This window comes from Sinocyclocheilus grahami, unplaced genomic scaffold, assembly GCF_001515645.1.
Source record: "Sinocyclocheilus grahami isolate Dianchi unplaced genomic scaffold, SAMN03320097.WGS_v1.1 scaffold384.1, whole genome shotgun sequence".
Taxonomy (NCBI): domain Eukaryota; kingdom Metazoa; phylum Chordata; class Actinopteri; order Cypriniformes; family Cyprinidae; genus Sinocyclocheilus; species Sinocyclocheilus grahami.
In genome coordinates, this window is record NW_015505563.1 from 108048 (window position 1) to 127397 (window position 19350).

The following is a 19350-nucleotide window of genomic DNA, read 5'->3' on the forward strand; positions in this document are numbered from 1 at the left end:
GTGCAAGTAAATGCATTTTGCACCTTTATAGATTATGTTAGTTCTCTAGTAAAGTAGCCTAATAGTATTAATCTATTAACTTTGCATAAAAATGTATCTATTAACTTTGCATAAAAATGTTACTTAAGTACCAGATATGGTGTCATACCATTAAATATATTTAATACGACTGACTTTGTATTTAATGTGAAGTTAATAAAAACATAGTAAGTTACTAATTAGCCTATAACACTTTCATTGTACAAAAAGAGAGCAAAGAACATTTACACTATCAAAGAACATTTTCACTTCAGTCCAGCAAATTCAAGCACTCTCAAACTCCCATAATAATCTCTAAAGCTGTTTACACTGTAAAATTAATATATTACTTACATTCGTACATCTTCACTTTGTTGTTTCTGTCGAGATAATTAGCCAGAGATTTCAGTCAGCCAGCGCGCGCACTGACGAAACAGCGTGTTTCAGCGGTGACTCATCTGAACGCCTCTGATTGGTCTTTGTATTAATAAACTCAACATAATAGTATGGGATTGGTTATAATGTGCAGCGCTTTAAAAACGTGTGTGTCTCTGGCTATGTGCCAGCCAGCGAACGCAGATTTGAATTTAGCTGCTGGAGATGTCTTTCTTTTTTTATATGCATAGTTTACAGGACAAACTGGGCATTTCACCCAAAATTGTTTGGTGTGATATGATTCCAAATGTAGGGGGGGCCAAGCTTGTTGGCAGGGGGGGCCCTGCCCACGAGATCAACTTTCCTGCAGAGTTTAGCTCTAACCCTAATCAAACACACCTGAGCATGCTAATCAATGTCTTCAGGATCATTAGAAAATCACAGGTAAGTGAGTTTGGTCAGGGTTGGAGCTAAACTCTGCAGCGCATTGGCCCTCCAGGGCAAGATTTGAGGAACCCTGCTTAGGGTCTCTGTAGAACAGGGCTGTCCAAACTCGGTCCTGGAGGGCCGGTGTTCTGCAGAGTTTAGCTCCAACACTAATTAAACACACCTGAACCAGCTAATCAAGCTCTTACTAGGCATAGAAACTTCCAGTCAGGTGTGTTGAGGCAAGTTGGAGCTAAACTCTGCAGGACACCATCCCTCCAGGACCGAGTTTGGACAGCCTTGCTGTATAAAGTCTATGGACCGAAGGGAGGCAAGCCTCCGCTGTAACTTTACCTGCAGGTGTCGCTGTTGGACAGTGTTACTTTATAAAAACGAGTGCCTTTTAGACTTTTAATATCATATTTAGCGGCTCCTGGGTTTTAAAATAGAGGAAGCACACTAATTGTATTGGTCTGGGATCCCTGCCGATTATTATTATTATTGCTTAACCACTTTAAAATGGCTTTTTGGTTGCTTTTAGTCAGAAAACGTAAAGAAAACGACATGCATACAGCAAGATAATATAATTTCACTTACCTGGCCTATCACTTGAAGCAAACATCCATCCCTTCTTAAAAGTCTGTGTTAAAAGAGAGCTGCCTGTTGCGCCATTTAATTAAGCCGACTGCTGTAACGTTAGCCTATATCCAGCTTAGGCTGTTTTCCCTAAATTTGTATATATACTGTTTGAATGACAGCTTGGTAAATCTGTTGGCAATCAAATATTCAATATCGCTACTCATAAGTACTTGGTACATTATCAGAGCAGCGGCAGACGTTCAAACTAATATCAGGTAAGTTGTCTCTGTGATGATTGGTTGATATCAGAAGGGAGGCTAGCCTCCCTTGCGAGGTTTCTTTTCTCAACACTCCTCTGCGCTGAAAGTGAACACTCGATGGTGATTGGCTAATTGTTTTTACCAACGGAGGCACGAGAGCTCCGCGCTCCCCTGGCCTCCCCCTCCCCTTCTCTATAACCTAGCGGTTGCAATTACCTCAGCAGATTCGGCACATTCGCGATAGAAAAGCGGCGCTTTCCAACATCATTAACATGTTATGGTATTACATCTGTGAAATTACGAACAAAAAAGAAACATTCTGAGACATGAACTGAAATTAATTGTGAATTTTATTAACATTAAGTCGTCCTCCTCCCATTTTCACCTTAAAATTATGGGCCTCCCCCGACGAGCCGCCACTGATATTTAGTCATATTTGCGCGGTTTTATTTTTGTAATATCGATTATTTTCTCATCCAACTTTGAGACACTGCCTCCGTTGCCTCCTCGAAACGCCCCTGATATAAATGGTCATTTCTAAATGTACTGGTTTTTAAGAGTCATTTACAAAAAAAAATGTAATCACGTTATTTTAGAATAATGACATATGACAGCAGAGCAGTCGAGTTAAGCCTTTTATTTACATTAAACCTCAGACAGCTTTTTAATGCACTAGGCAGTTACTTGTCAAAGTCCAAAAATAAAATATACTATTGTGAATTAAAATATTTCATAATTATGACTGTTTGCCAGGTGACAGTTATTCTCAACAGAATTAGGATCGGTTTACTTACAGAACGAGAGAGTCCTCGCGCACACATGCTTCTTGTTGGCACAAAGTTTCTAAAAACGGATTTAGCGTGACATCTGGATCAGATCTGCGCTGTTTATTGAAAACTGTTTGCGCATTGCTCGCCCCGGCTGCTCCTGAATGCAACGAATGAACCAGCAACCGGGACCGTCCGTCAAAACGCTGCAACACAGCTTTCAGATCCATCACTAGACCTCAGTCACAGTATCGCTGAAGCCTGCTACTACGGTCAATTCAAAGTGATAGGCGTAGAGGTCCCAGACACAGTAGAAATATAGATCATCAAAACGATTTGTCAGCTCCGCTCATGTAGGAAGTTGTGTACCAAGTTTCGAATCGGTTCTTTATATGGCTCCAAACAAACGCTTATTGTACACTGAAGACCCCTGCAGGTTTGGAGCGGAATTACAATAGAGGAGCCCTCTGGCGACTTTCTGAACCAATTTTGCTGTAGTGTTTTCTTAAAGCATCTGTGGCTACAATTACTGGCAGCCCACATTCAAATTAAAGAGACTGAGAGGATCAGGTAAGGCAAACAGTGGAACTTTTTTTTTAATTTTCGCTCTTCTTTGAATATAAACGTACTAAAAGTCATAAAATGTGACATCAAGTCCTGGTATAACCTGTTAACACTGCTGAGGAGAACAATACAAAAGCCTGCTGACAGGTTGCACATTTAGTGTTTTGCAAAATACCGGCAATATTATAAACTACTACACAAAGTATACAAAATTAAAAACTGATTTCATATAAAGGTATCAGACAAAAGGGTACAATCAGGAATCGGCACAGATGGAGGTACTAAACGATCAACAAGTGAAGAGCAAGCTGAATAAGTGACCATGCATTCTGTTAACATTAACTTTTGGCCCTAGTCTCTCCCCAACACAACCTGAAGAGATACTCAATTTGAGATTTGAGCATTCAAACTTTTTCCCCCTCCCACCCACTCCCTTAAACTAAAGGCAAAAGACTCACTCATACACAAAAAAAGTAAATCTACATGGCTAAAGAATTGGCCAAACATTTAGGGCTAGCTAAAGTAAAGCCAACCCTAAAAAGAGAATTAAATTTCAGTGCAGAAGATAAGCAAAGCTCACTCAAGGCTAAGCCAACATATACATGACTAGAAGGTCCTTAGTCATCAAGAAAATCCAGAAGGTCATCATCATCCTCATCCAACAGAGTTAGGGCAAAAATGTAGCTCCAAAGTTGGATGCCATCAATGCCCAAATCCTCCAACATCTCAGCTGTGTGCTGAAAACAAATCAGATTAAAATGGCTAACTGATATTGTTCAATACAGCAAGCTTAACACTACAATACAGAATAGTGAACCATTCTCCCCCCCCCCCCCCCAAAAAAAAAAAAAAAAAAAACCTGCAGTTTACAAACATGGGACATCAATGCACAAAATATAAAGTAAAAAAATTAGTTCAATGCAAACGTTACCCTGGGTGCCGAGCGCCTGCGACGGTGTGTGTGATTAGGGGGCATGTCATGGCTGTAGATACACTCCGATTTAAAGGGGCAGCATCCGTGACGCATGAAGAAAGTGCACTTTAACTTACTAGAGAAACAATTCCAGAATCAACGTAAAGGATCAAATAAACCATTACAAAAGATTTGACAGCATGAATGCGAAACATTCTAACCTGCTTCTTTCTTTGAATGCGGCTATCAATGATGCCTTTTCCTCTCCATCACAGACCCAGTGCTTGCTGGGAATGTAAAAGGAGGATTTCACTCTGCACTGTGGACATCCCCTATTTAAAAAATAAATAAATAATAATAAATGAACATACATATCCTTTTTGCACATATAAAGCTGTATATGAGGGTAAAAAAAATAAAATTAAACTCACTTGATGACATCCTCCTGGAAGGCCTTGGTTTTCCGCCATGTAACAATGCAGCTGATGCAGAAAGCATGATTGCAGTTAGGTAGGATGCCATAACGCCGTTCCTGAGAGGTGGATTTCTCAGAAATTTTGTCCATGCAGATGCCACAGGCCACATCTTTGCTTTGGTCAAAAGCCCTTGAATGCTGCAGCTCCGTCGATACTGCAGCGCCACCCTGATCTGGTCTCTCTGGTGAACCAGTCACCTATAATCCAATAACACGTCATTAAACCCAGGCCGATGAAACCCAGATAGCGTCATCTAGGAGCTACAGAAATGTGTAGTGTTTTAGACCAGTGTTTCGGCTTCAGATAGTTACTTTTTGGATTTCGGCAGGTGCTGCTCCAGGTACAAAAGCTGCAGAACTGTGGTTATCTGAAGAACTGGAGTCTGTAGCACTGATTTGTTGTAGTGGTCTGGTTGCATCTGAAGAGGACAACAATTCAATTCATAAAAGGACAATGCGAGGTGTAGTTTCAAAGAAAAGCATGAATAAGCAGTAATACCCTGCTGGGGAGGTCCATCTTCCACAACCCCAAACTCTTCCTCCTCTGCAATGCCTGTAGTCAAGCGCTCAAAGTTCTGCTGCAGCACGCTCATGCTTGTGACCAGAGGCTCTGAACCCCTTCGAGTCAGGCTGTACGCTCCTTGAGGTGGGAGGAGAGAGGGCTCAGATCCTCGACGATCAGCCAGAGAACGTCCCGCCAGCGCTGAGGGGAACACCGCAGGCGCTGAACCGCGTCTGCTGCTCCCTGAAGAACCTTCACCCGCTTGAGGAACATGGAGATACCTGCAAGACATACAACTCGTAAACCGCTCTTCTAAATGCACGTTCAAAAAGGGCCAGCTGGCTCCCTACCTGCAACGGTCACCAAACCAGCAGCCACCTTTCTGGAAGTACCTACACTGAACTCGAAACGACGGTAATGCAGGAAACTCGTGTAGATAGTAACAGCTTGGACCATAGCGACAAGACCCATTGATGAACTGCCTGCAAAAACAATACGCCAATTACATACATTTGTTGACAACCGCAGCACATCTTTCACAAGTTTTTGAAAACTTGCAACACTTAATCAAAAAGAGGAAATCGTAACGTAGCAGGTTTGAACCCTCGAGCATTAGTTCATGTTATTGACTACGGTTGTACACGGAAACTGTAGGACTTCACAACTAAGAACTAACAAATCTGGGAACCGTCTTAAACTACGTTGCAGTTCAAAGTAACGTATAAGAAGTCTGCACTAATCTTTCTACAAAAACAAAAACAAATCGCTCGCTGCCGTAACCGGATGTAAATATCTGCGCCGAGAAACGTTAAAGCAGGGGGGGGGGAAAAAAGTCACTTTCAAACAGATGATCGGGGCTAAAAAACGAACTTTTCGTCCAGTCAAAAACACGGAACTACCTGCAGACTTCTCTTTCCACGTTTGAGCTGCCTTTTCTCGACTGTCTACAAGGTGTGCGATACCGATCCATTTTTAGATCCTCCAAAGAACTTGCTTTAATGCAGTTGTTGGAGTGAGTAAACGGATCGAGGAGTTGGTGAGAGAGAGTGAAGCGCTGGAGACCCACGTCACGCAGAACGCGCGCTGACCAACCAGGGACGCCCGTGACTTTTCTATAGAATAAACAGCGAGTTTGGAGGGTGACATCTATACAAACGAGACTTGGTTCTCACAATTTATATAAACTCAGATCTTTGTCATAACATATCTCTTCCCCCTAATTGTTTGCTTGGTGGCACTGCAACAAACCAACAACTACTGATCTGCACACTAGTGCAAATGCTAAGAGCTGAAGTATATACCCACCTACAAACTGCACTGCTGTCTCCTGGGCCTTTGGATGATTGTGCGTCCCTTTCCATCTTGCGCTTGTCCCTCTTTGCCTGATGGATGGCTAATGGCATGCACACTTTTATAATTGTTGGGCGGGGCCTCCCCATTTGGCCGTGTGATTGACAGGGAGGCATCTTAAAACGTGATGCCCAGTGAGGGTCCGAATCAATTCCAGCAAACAGTTCTTTCGAACACAATCAGATTATCAAATTTTTTTATATATTTTTTATTAATGAAAATAGAACAAATAACAAACAGAGCATAGCATAAGACAGTCAGTGCTATACAAAGTGTGACATTAATTAGTAACGGGAACTGAAAATAATGTCATAATATTTTAAACATGTTAATGACTTTTTGTTTTTTAACAATTTCAGAGAAGATATAAAACAATCAAATTCCACTAAAAATACCTTAAATATTGGGGATGAATTTAAGCATTTTTGTTTATGTATATAAAATGTTGCCAGCAATATGAATAAATTATCATTTTTACAAAAGGAGCTTAAATCATCAATATCAGAGTATCTTGAAATTATCGATTTAACAGGGTAGATGGTATGCAACATTTTAAAATGTATTTTTTTAGTTTTGTTATTGATACAATATTTAAAGGGAATTAACCAAGCAGTCTTCCCATTAATATTATCAATAATAGAGTTCCAAAAGAATTTTCCTCTAGGTGTTATTTTGTTTTGTTTTTGGAAAACAGTACAAATAGGTTCAGATGATCAATTTAGCGATTCTTGTATGGAGCAATTGCGTCATAACGCGATACTTTCCTTCATATTAATTTTTATTATGAGTGTCTGTTGTAATTTTATATGTCCATGAACCTAAATAATGAATACTAAATATAATGATAAATATAACTAAATATAATAATATACAATTTATTAAAATAAGCTCTGATAAATCGGTTCTCTGTTCAATATGACTCGAGATCCGAACGGACTGATTCAATTCGACTCACAAATGAATCTGATTCATTGAAAAGATTCGAAAAGAACGATTCGTTACTATGCCTTGCAACATTTAAATTACTCGTGAAATCCAAGATTGCACCGGCTATAAACGGTTATTCATTGACTCCAACTGTTTATTATTAAAATGTTTAATAATTTTTCACACACTTAATTAGTTTGGTAAACCATAAGTGATGCAGCTGACGCTGAAAACAACACCCTCGACAAAGTAACATAATTCCAAAATAATATAACCGACTGCTGTACAGTTTTGTGTGGAGTCTACCTTTTACTTTAGTAAAAGTGCAAAATCAAACAGAGGAAAAAAGAACTACAAAATAAAAGCCCTACAAACACATACAGTAAGTGGCATTACAAGAGCTTGACTGTGCTCTGATCTCCTCAAAGAAACATACTAGATATCACTTGCAAACCAAAAACCATGATGGAAAAGACAACTTGTAAAGGTGTTAGCCCTCATCAAGCAAATAAAGAATAACATGACGGTCGTAGTAGTAAACGGTGACTAGATGTTCTGCGTCCTTGAGTTTTAAATAAAAAACACTCCGCAAAAATCAGAGAAAATGTCAGTATTCAAAGTCAATAATTGTAAAAGTCCTTTACAAAAATTCATTTAAAAAAAACCAAGGGCACCGCAGCGCCATTAAGATGTGTGCACTCTCTCCGTTCAGGAGGGAAACTGAAGTCCCTTCTTCAGTCAGGTCCTTGCACGTCAGTACATGTCTTTATAGATCTCCTGTAAAAGCGGGTGGAGGGAGGTCTCAGATTCAGTCTTTTTGATCATCTGAACCAGCTGGGCGTTCTCTGTGACCAGCTGTCTGAGGTCAGCCATCTTCTGGAGCAGTTTGGGGAACAGATGAGGAGAGTCAGGGTGGTGCACCTGAAGATGTTGGTCCAGAGCTTGCAGGATGCCATCCTGCATCTGTTCAACTTGCTTCACGTTCATCAGCCCAGGACGATCTAGAGCAAAGAGAAACAATGTTTAGCTTCCATTTTCTTCTTTAGCTATTTTCCTGACAGGGCTCCAGACAAAAAATAAACTGAAGGAGCCATTGGCTCCTATAAGAAACAAAACTAGGCGCCAAATTATTTTTTTAGGTGCCACAGAATAAACGTGTTTTATTTATTTATTTATTTAACACAGTCATACTGTCATGTGTTTATGTCTCATCTTTTTATGTCTTTATCAGCATTTTAATCCATCTTGTAGATGTCCTGGGAACTAAGGTTCACAAAGTGTGAACTAAACGTCTTTTCCAACTTGAGAACTATATACAGTCAAAGACTTGTTTATTACACAGAATCTGTGGCAATGTCATGGACCATAATGTCAACATCAACCTCTTTATATTTATTTTTTCTAGCTGACTGATGATATGGACGCAGAATGGTTAATCTGAGGTAAATGATTGTTACGTGGCATTGTTTTTTTTCCGCAGTTTGAAACACTGAATGAGCGATTACATGAGACATTTGAGTAAGTTGTACTGTAGGCTATCTTATAAAATACTTTTTGATGTTCATTCATGTTATAGTAGTAAAGAGAAAGATATGATAAGTTCACGTGCCACTTAAGACGCGCTAAAGCGATATTGATCATGCTACATTAAGGAGAGCCAAAACTTATTTATTGTTTGAATTTCATTATGAATTTGGCAGGATTTTAAAGCCGTTACCTTACTTTGTTTATTAAAAAGTAACAAAGCTTAATGCGATTTATTGTACGGCAAGTGCACTACAAATAATATGAAGTTCACACATTAACAGAACAGCATAGATTAAAGATCTTGAAAACAAAAAGCCATATCGATTATAAATGAGAATAATAATATCCACACAGCTGACAGCTTTACCTGTTGTAGTTTGTTCAAGTTGTGCATGAAATAGATTCTGCTTTTCTGCACTTGTACTTCGCATGTCTCCGTCATTTTCGATCTCTCTCTCATGCTGCACAACTGGAGCTGCTTTTAGCAGATGTGCCGTCGATGGCGCTCGGCAGAGATGAGGACTGTTTGAAACTCTTTTTTTCCACTAAAACTTTGATGCGCATGGTCTCGCTTTATTACGTCAACATAACAAAAGATGTGATCTTAAAACAATCCGGAAAAAAGGCACATTTTTAAGTCATAACATGTACACTTATATAGTCACCAGTGGCGACCTCAGCAAAAAGTTAACTCGCAAATTAATATTTTTGGTCGCAAATGCGGTTCTCATTTGTGGATGTAAAGAATATGAACAACAACAAGGGACATTTGAAAACATACTGATCAAACAAACACCACGGCCTTACCTCCACACAGTATGATGGCTGCCACAAACAGAGCCAGGTCACTGTCATCCAGCTCCAAGGCATTGAATTTCACCGCAAACTCAAATTTGGGCTCCATGATCTCGCTGAAAGGTTTGCGTAGACTACGCAGGAACTCTCTCGTCACAAAGCCCTTCCCATTGGCCACCAGCAGCCCGTCTTTATTCATGAGCGATGGGAGCATGGCAAATATGGCCTCATGGACTCCATATTTTAACAGCGTTACCTGAGAGGAAAAGTGGGTGATGAATTTAGTGGAAGAATATGCATCAATATTTAATTAATGTATAATACATTTTTAACTAATGAGGGGGAAAAAAAACATCAATCCTAGCAGTCACTACTTGAAAAGAATAAACCACTAACAATAGATTTAACGGTTTACAAGGTAGTAAAGTAACATGGATCATTCTCACCTGATCATTAAGGAATAGATCCACAAAGCCAGGGATGTTTTTGGCAAACTCTGTGAGCTCTCGCACAGTTTCAACTGTAGTGCACTGGCAGCGGTAGAAGACATGGACCCCGATCTCTTTGTTGGGTGGTGCTCCATTAAGCTGGTTCCAGACCAGCCCGTTTTCTGCCTGCCACAGTGAGTCCATATCATGGATCACAAAAGGCTGGAGATGAAATGAGAACAATTAAAAACATCTGGAATAACTACAAATCAATCATATACTATTTTGTGTACAAATAAATAAACAAACAATCTGCCGTATCTGCCGGAACTTCAATAACATGCATCCTTAGACTTTGAGAAAACTGAAATTGTCAGTGGCATCTCACTAAAAGCAGAGCGCATACCGATGTGCAACTCGTCTTGCCCGTGAGGATGCTCCGTGCTTTTTTCTTGGTCATGTTGAGGTTCCTCAGGTAGGATGTGTTGACATGCTTGGCCAGTGTTTTGAGGTCAGCTCCACTAGAGCTTTGCAGTTTCTCCCCAGCGAGGAGCCCTGCCACTAGCTTCTTCTTCTCCGCCTCTGGCATACGTCCGTACCTGATCGCTGAGGCAAAGAAACAAAAACAAGCTCCCTTTATCACAACATAACTCAGCACACATTTCAAAATAAAGCAACAATTTATAAACACTGGAATATTAGTTGCTGATTATGACTATTAAATGAACTGTTGAAAATTTTCTGAAAATGTACCCACCCTCAGACCCTCTAATATGCTGATGAGTTTGTTTCATCATCGGAAAAGACAAAATGAATGGGTGCCGTCAGAATGAGAATTCAAACAGCTGATAAAACAGTGGTGTAAAGTTGAGCACACTAATGATGGATATGTTTCTAACAAACACACAGGTTTTCACTTCACAGGACGTTAACTGATGAACTGGCACCGTGTGGATTACTTATGGATAATTGGATGTTTTTATCAGCTGTTTGCAACTCATCTATATGGCCTAAGGGTGAGTACATTTTCAGCAAATTTTCATTTTTGGGTGAATTATTCCTCTATAATCAGTTTGCATATTAAATGAGTCAAAATTCTGAATGCTTTAAATTGTGGTTGTATGCAGGCTGCTCACCATCATGTGACATGCCCAATGCCAGGCACTTCTGGAAGCGACAGTACTGGCATTTGTTCCGGCTCTTTTTCTGGACTTTACAGGCACGCTCACACCGCTCATACTCCAGCTTCATACGAATGGTGCGTCTGAAAAACCCCTTTAAAAAAAGATGACAGTTGCTCACTGAAAAACAGCAAGGCAAATATGCGCTTGGATTGCTGAATTATTTCACCACAGAAACGTAACTTTAAAGCATTAGGAAGCCCAGTGAAACAGAGTGGTTTTATTAAAGATGCTGTAAGAGATTTCAGTCATTTCGCTAAAATTAGTCTTGAATTAGACTGCCTCATCCCTTCAAACACAAAAACCCTCCAAAATCATGTCAATTCACATGCAGACCGGGTTTCTGATTGTGGTGTCTGAAAACCCCCCGCAGTTTTGGCTGTTTACAGAGCCAGATGTGATTTCTCAAGACATCTATTTCAGTGTTATGTTAGATAGTATTGCTTATGGCACCTTTAATATTGGTATATTATAGATGTCTGTTTATTTTAGGCCACAAATCCACCCACGGTTTGTGAAAAACCTTGACTGTAGTAATTTGGACAAGTTCAGCAAAATTACCTTGCAGCCTTCACAAGCATGAACTCCATAATGAAATCCTGAGGCTTTATCTCCACATATGCGGCACTCAACGTTCAGGCCCATACTACTGGGGTCATCCCGACCCAGCCGTAACTGGTCTGACAGTGAGAGAGAGGGGGTCTGTAATGGATCTATAAATGTGAGACAGACACAGAAAGAAGTGTTTTAAAGCATCTCTTATCAGAGCACTGCAAAAGTATATATTTTATGGATAAAATATTACTATTTATTTACATTTATTTTAACATCAGAAATCCTGACAATGAATGTCTATTGAAATGTTAGAAAACAATTCTCTTCTATATTTTACTATTGATTTATTGATTTTAATCTCCTATTAATGTTGTTTTCAAAGCCAACAAAGGATAAAACCAGGTCATGAATAAGTCATAAAAATACTATATAAACAATAATTACATTAATATAATAACATATATAATAGTAATAAATATAGTTTTATTAATAAAATATATTTATGTTTTGCTGTCCATTATATATATATATATATATATATATAAACATGATGAAATATAAAGTACAAATGAAGTATGCATAGTTCCATAAATACAGTAAATATTCAATATCAATAATAACATAAATTTGTTTTTTTAGAAATACACTGATTGTATTAATGATGTAGAAGCCTTTGAAAGCTATGTATCAAATATGATACATTCAGATTTTTTCACCCCACTTAACCCTAAAAATATGTCTGTCAGGATGTCATAATACTTGGCTCTGATGTGTAAGCGCAGTTTTACCTGAAAACATTTGAGCTGTTACAGGAGTGTCACTATTCTGTTGAGGACTCTCCAGTGGTTTCCCATCTCCATTCTGTAGAGTGCCCCCCCACGATCCCTTGCTGCTGAGTGAGACCTCTAATCCTTTGGCATCAGACGTCTCGCTGCCCTCCACCTCCTCACCCGATGCTGAGCTTGGCTCCTGTAGGTCTGACATCCCTCCACAGTCTGAGGATGCAGACTCCATCCATGTTGAGTCTTCAAGAATCTGGACAGGGCTCAAGTCTGACCGCGGAGACGACTGGCCCTCCGTAACTCCTGTGAACACGAGGGGCTCCTGGGCTGCTGCAACATCTCCTGGGCCGTCACATTTAATTTCTGAGGTAGGTTGCTCAACCTGTTCCATGGTTCTCCTGTATAGCTGCTAAATCTCATAACCATCCATCACGTGACATTGCCTCTGAAAAGACAAAAGACAAGTAAACAGGTGTGAATTATTGCAATGGTGCTTCAATACAACACGCTATCAGAATATAACCATCATCGCTGGTGAAGTGACCTGGTGTGTAGTGCACATGCTCCAGAGATTACATGGATGACCTGAGTTTGACCTGAGATCCAGTACTGCTCGTATCATTCCTAACTCCACCTCACCCCCGTTACCTCTCTGCTGACTCAAATAAAATTAAAGGGAAAAAAATTATCATGAAGATTTTCAAAGCACAGCAAGGCATTGTTCACACTGCAGGAAAAAAAACAATTTCTTAATACAGATTTTTCATGTGCTGAGTCTGATATTTCAAAACATATACTGCAAAAGAGGGTTGTGTATGTAAAAAAATGTAATAATTTTCCTCATAAAGATACTGAGTTTGAACAAACAAAAACTTTTTCATCAAGACCACATTAAATTGATCAAAAGAGACAGTAAAAACATTTAAAATATTACAAAAGATTTCAAATGAAGGCGGTTTTTCTATTAATAAAAGTATCCTGATGCATCATAGTTTCCACTAAAACGTTAAGCAATAATATATACACAATTTCAACTTTGCTAATAATAAGAAATGTCTCTTGAGCACATCAGCATATTAGAATAATGACCATGTGACATATATATATATATATATATATATAAAATTTTATTAATATTTCACAATATTACTATTATATATTATTACTAATATTACCATTACTATATTATTACTGCTCATTTTAACTGTATTTTTTTATTAAATAAATGCAGCCTCGGTGAGACATTCAAATACATAAAATTGACAGTTTTGAACAGTAGTGTATGTAAAGATGTATGTAAAAAAAAATGCAAGTTAATAGTTTTATATTGCAGTATTTGGTATTTTGATTCAATTACATCAATTGCAGTGCTTCCTTTGATGAGTAGATCATACCCTTATAAAAGCCTCTTAAATGCCTTCTTTTGTGCTTCCAGTTTGTAAAGTGTCTATGCTCCAGAGCTGGCTGGTTGGTCTCTCTCTCTTTTTTTTTAAATGCCTATGAAGAAAATGAATGTGAAAATACTGCAAAACCAAGCCTGCTGAAAAAGTGGGCGGTTACCGTTGCACTCTGTTAGCCACATGAAATGTAAATCTTTTTTAAGGCCTGGCTCAAATGCTTTCAGGAAAAGAGAATCTTTAAATGTAGAGTCAGAAAGTAGCTTTTGTCTTTTTTGGCCTTTCATTCATTCACCACTTCCGATTACACAACCTTTATCTTTTTGAGGGCGTCAGATGCAAACTGTGCCATCAGCAATTACAGGTCTGTGGTATATTAAGTCTACACATACAGGGTGAGAGGTGACAAATCCATTATGAGACGCTGCTAGGTTGTTTACTTAAAAAGATAAGATAACCCTGAAAAGAAAGCAGCTGTGGGAAGATTGTATGACCAATAGAAATAGATCTAGCAAAAGACTTCGGTGTTATAAAACCTACATAATCAGGTCACCTAAACAAGAATGGTGTATCAAAACGGAATGAAAAGAGAAAGAATAATCGTGATCTTCCTTCCTCAAGAGACACAGAACTGACTGTGCCCATGTATGTTAAGCACAGGTCACATAACTTACATCCTAACTGAGAACAACAGCTGGGCAATGAGCCATGTCAAACACTAAGACCTGAATAAATGCTATTTGTAAAATACTGAAGAGATCCATGCACTCACTCACGATGACCCATTTGCATGAGCAAACAAAAAAAACAATCGGTCAACACAAAGGTCAAGATATATTGTGTTTCATCTGGTAAGCACTAAGCAGTGTACTTCCTCAGACTACAAGGTGTTTATAGAATGTCTTAACGAGATAGTTTACCTAAAAATGAAAATCCTGTCATCGTTTATTCACCCTCAAGTCTTTCCAAACCTTCTGGGGAACACACACACAAAGAAAAATATATATTTTAAAGAAATCTGGAGTCTAAACAACATCGAATCACATTGACTTTCATTGTTCACAGTTGTACAGTAAAGCATACCATTTTGGAACAACATGAGGGACAAAACTATTAGACATTGGATGAATAAGGTCACATCCATCATAGCTCTCAGCATGGAGAACATTGATAACAGATGTGAGTGTTTGGTCATATGGAGGATAGAGACCCCGACCAAACAGACTGTGTTTGTAATCCGTGGATTCTGACAAGAGGATTACGCAGTAGCCACATCAATGTGACAAACTAAGACAATGCAATTTTTAAAAAAAACGTCTCAGTTGTTACTGAACCACACTGGATAACATGAAAAAAACACATCACTACCGTATATGTGCAGGCTTTACGTTAACTTATACACATGGCACGCACAGTAAATGAAGCGATCAGAAATGCTTTGAGCCACTGTTCAGACTTGTCAGCAACCAGTCGTTCTGGTTCTCAACTTATCTGAATAGTCCTGAAGCTGCATGCTAGAGGCGACCCGCACAGAGGAACTAAATGAGTCAGTGTGCGGAGGTTTTGACAGACATGAATTCCAGTGTCTGCACCTCTCAGTTGCTTCATCCTTGTTTTTAAGGCAAGACACCACAGGAAAAACCATTGATAATATCCTAAATAACTCCACTTCAGTAGTACTTAGCTTTATTCTGAAGTTTTTACAGAGGGATTTATTCATATATAATTTATTTATTTTATATAACATTGTATTCCTGAAAACATGATTTATTTCTGACTCTTGACAGTATTCTCTGATTTAGTTTTCATTTCATATTTCTGTTATATACATTCTGTTTTAAAATCCAATCAGAAAACGGATCAAGCGATGATCATCGCACTGTTATTCATACACCAACTTTTGCTCAATCTGGTCTAGTAATTGCATTCCCTTTGATTACTCGGTTGTCAGGGTTGACAGAAGTGAAGGAACTAGAAAAGATGCGCGTATTCTTGATTATTTCGCCTGAAGGGGTCGCTCTTCGGCCCACAGTAGTCCATGAGGTCACTGAGGTTTTTGTTTTTTATTTTGTTGTAACGTTAAACGCTTTCAGATTTCTCCCGGTAAAATAACTACGGCTAAGTTACATAGGTTTAAGATACCAAATACGGGCTTTTTTCATTTCATATTTCTGTTATATACATTCTGTTTTAAAATCCAATCAGAAAACGGATTAAGCGATGATCATCGCACTGTTATTCATACACCAATTTTTGCTCAATCTGGTCTAGTAATTGCATTCCCTTTGATTACTCGGTTGTCAGGGTTGACAGAAGTGAAGGAACTAGAAAAGATGCGCGTATTCTTGATTATTTCGCCTGAAGGGGTCGCTCTTCGGCCCACAGTAGTCCATGAGGTCACTGAGAATAAAGCGCAAAACAAATTATCGACCTCAATTTGACCAATTACAGCGGTATTCAAACTGTATATAAAAATGTGAATATAACTAAATACGCGTAGAACAATTCACGTCTATAGTCGATTTTTCAGCTTGAGTGTAATAAATGTCCCTCACCGCGGTTTGATATAGACTGTAGGATTTGATGTATGGCCTAATCACGTGATAAGCGTTTGTCCAATGACAGCTTCTAGGTCTTACAGGCGGTTGTGTGTTTGACAGCTAAAAGCATGGCGTGAATGTTAGGTAATACAAGGTGGCTAGATTCAGCCAGTAGGAAATAGATGAATATTAATGCTGCTGTATGAATCATAAATGTTATTTCCCGCGAGGGATGAAACCGTTCCAAAACGGGCTAGTTACTCTATGCTCTGATCTACTGGAAAATTCCATGTATGTTAATAAACATTGTTAAATGATAACAAACAAGCTCATTTTAATACATTAATACTAATAATAAGTTCCAAAGTGCTCCTGTAGATGGGGCCATTAGATCAGAGTCTAACAGTAAACAGCTGATGAACTAAAGTTAAATGTAATCATGCATCACCAAGGGAGATATTAGGCTTGTTTGAGATGCGCCTCGCCTCGCCTGAAATGTTGGTGAGAGTAGGCGGCTGCAGTGAGGGGAGGAGTGAAATAAGCGCAGTCAAGACGGACAGTTCTGACCTCTCGAAGTGGAACAGATACCAACGAGATCAAAGGCAGATATCGCGTTATTCACACTCATGTGCTGTGTTGCCAATAAACGTGATATAATTGCTTTTATGAAAATAAATATGATGAACAAGACACTCAACGTGCTTGCTATTTATTTCCATACGAAAGGCGTATTTATCATCTATTTTTACTTTAATATAAACATGTATTTTAGATTTTTATGGAAATATGACAACAATCACATATCTCACAGAGATCGCACTGTTATTGTGTTTGGGAAGATTAATTCATAATTTAAATACATAATCACATGAAATCAGAAAAAAAATAAAACATTTTAGAAGAGAACGCAGCATCACGGTTGTCTGAACCAATGAGCATTAAGCTGTATGTCAGTCAGTCGTTTCCCATCATGCCTTTGATCAGCGCAGTCGCAGTCTAAATGGATTTAAGCATGCACTTCAATTCAATTAATGTTTATTTGTAGAGCGCTTTTCACGATACAAATCGTTGCAAAGCAGCTTTACAGAAAATGTATTAAAGTTACTACTTCATATTTAAGTAGCTTATCAGTGGTGACTATGTCAAAGTGATGTCCACATGGCAGAAATGTTAATGACATGTAGTCAAACAGACAGTGAACACAATGATTATATGTTGCGATCAAATTTATAGCATAATCTGGAGTTCTGTATGTTGGTTCAGGGTTGGGATCATCTGAGGTCCTCTGAGGGGTTGGGATTATCTCTTCTCAGGTGTTCGGTCATCTCAGATCTCTGCAAGGGTTGGATCCAGACCGAAGCTTGTTTCGCCTAATTCCTAGTTACCTCGGGATGCCAATCCCTTAGCAGAAAAAGAGAAGCAAACAGAGAACAAATAGCTTTCCTGCTGTTCAACCCAAACAAAAGAATGCTAATGTGCATTTGATCAGATATAACAAGTACAAGGTTGTGAGATACATTATGTGAATGCTTGGCTAATTAGATGTGTCTTTAATCTAGATTTAAACAGAGAGAGTGTGTCTGAACCCCGAACATTATCAGGAAGGCTATTCCAGAGTTTGGGTCAGAGTTTTGCGACCTGATGGATTGTAGCATGATAGAAGACTAGTTACAGGAGTTAAACCATTTAGGGCCTTATAAGTAAGTAGTAATGTTTTGTAGGCCTATCTATAGAATTTAATAGGTATACCTATAGCAAGTGCAGAGACTGTAAAATTGAGGTAATATGATCATATTTTTCTTGATAATTTTTTTTGATCTGGTAAGGACTCCAGCAGCTGCATTTTGGACTACCTGTAGCTTGTTCATTCAAGATGCAGGACAACAACCTAGCAGTGCATTAGTCCAGCACAATAGTCCAGTCTTGAGGTCATGCATGCATGAACTAGCTTTTCTGCATCAGAAACGGGTAACATGTTCCGTAGCTTGCAATGCTGTTTTGATAACATGTGAAATATGTTATTGTCACCTATTGTAACATAAAGCATAATAAAATTCACACAAATCAAATATTTCACACAATATCATGCATGTATCATGATGTGTAGTTTCTAGTTTGTGAGTCACAGGCGTACCATACAGCAGAAATTTGTGGTGCTTTCAGATTCCACATGACCATACTTATATAGATATTTTAGTGCATAACCGCTAAGAACCTTAATGTGATTGCACCATACATTTAAAAAAAAATGGTTGTGCAATATGCAGCTCGAAAAACCTCAAACCTCTCATTTCATGTAGCAGTCTTTTTCCTTTTTTGGCTGTGCTGAACCCATGGCACTGCAAACACGACAATGTAAGCTGCCATTTAAGATATTTTGAATAAACATCTTCAGTGGCATCAGATTTATTTACACAGACTGTTTAATGCCGTTCAAGGGTGGCATGAATGCTCTTAAAACAATTATAATTGCATAAATAATGTTATAAAATTTATGTTTTAAATATAAAATTTTTAACATGTATTAAAATATTAAATATAAAAAATATTAATATTTTTAAAAAGTTATGTTGGGAAAATAAATTATGTTTAACTGTAGTTATATAGTTTATATATAAAACTAAAACCTCCAGTAGTCGTTATTGAATTAGTCATCAATGAGGAATCGACCATCTGTGCTGCTCGGAGATGCGCAAGGTTTCTGCTTACTTGCTTTTGAACTATTTTCGTTGGAGATATAACGTTAGAGCAAAACAGACAACAGGCTACTGTGTCTAAAATGTAAGTCACTTAATATTAACAACTTCTTTCTGAACTGTATAAAATAAATACATTTCAAATTTGCAATCTCATGTTCGGTAAAACAGCCCTCTTCCTCTGATATTGCTTAACTGTAAAAAAACAACAACCAAAAAAACACGAACATAGGGCCTACATACAAAAGTCACTGACACTTGGTGAGAAAACGGACGTGAGGCCTGAGAACATT

At 38.5% G+C, this 19350-nt stretch overlaps 3 protein-coding genes across 4 annotated transcripts in view; all 3 read right to left on the minus strand.

The window, feature by feature from the left end:
* The window catches only part of fance (FA complementation group E), a 9904-nt gene extending 7000 nt beyond the window's left edge, over window positions 1–2904 (minus strand). Inside the window, exon 1 of the mRNA XM_016231157.1 lies at window positions 2453–2904. Coding sequence (XP_016086643.1) covers window positions 2453–2655 — 203 coding nt within the window. The 5' untranslated portion in view covers window positions 2656–2904. The remainder of the gene's footprint in view (window positions 1–2452) is intronic.
* A 92-nt stretch (window positions 2905–2996) lies between these two features.
* On the minus strand, window positions 2997–6304 carry LOC107549970 (probable E3 ubiquitin-protein ligase makorin-1). Its single transcript, XM_016231158.1, is given in 9 exon segments — window positions 2997–3726; window positions 3921–4038; window positions 4124–4234; window positions 4334–4575; window positions 4665–4680; window positions 4682–4796; window positions 4877–5160; window positions 5230–5361; window positions 6185–6304. Coding segments are annotated over 9 exon segments (1236 nt in total). The 5' UTR covers window positions 6283–6304; the 3' UTR covers window positions 2997–3606.
* A 1074-nt stretch (window positions 6305–7378) lies between these two features.
* LOC107549971 (peroxisome proliferator-activated receptor delta-like) lies at window positions 7379–14749 on the minus strand. 2 transcript variants are annotated; one of them, XM_016231161.1, is made up of 8 exons: window positions 13819–14749; window positions 12431–12869; window positions 11649–11800; window positions 11043–11181; window positions 10313–10512; window positions 9925–10128; window positions 9491–9734; window positions 7379–8157 (listed from the first exon to the last, which is right to left on the minus strand). In XM_016231161.1, the coding sequence occupies exons 2-8, from the start codon at window positions 12813–12815 to the stop codon at window positions 7910–7912; spliced, it is 1572 nt and encodes a 523-aa protein (XP_016086647.1). In that variant the 5' UTR covers window positions 12816–12869; window positions 13819–14749; the 3' UTR covers window positions 7379–7909. The 2 variants fall into 2 exon arrangements, with proteins under 2 accessions (XP_016086647.1, XP_016086645.1); XM_016231159.1 differs by lacking the exon at window positions 13819–14749 and adding an exon at window positions 12969–13228.
* Between the last annotated feature and the right edge of the window lie 4601 nt (window positions 14750–19350).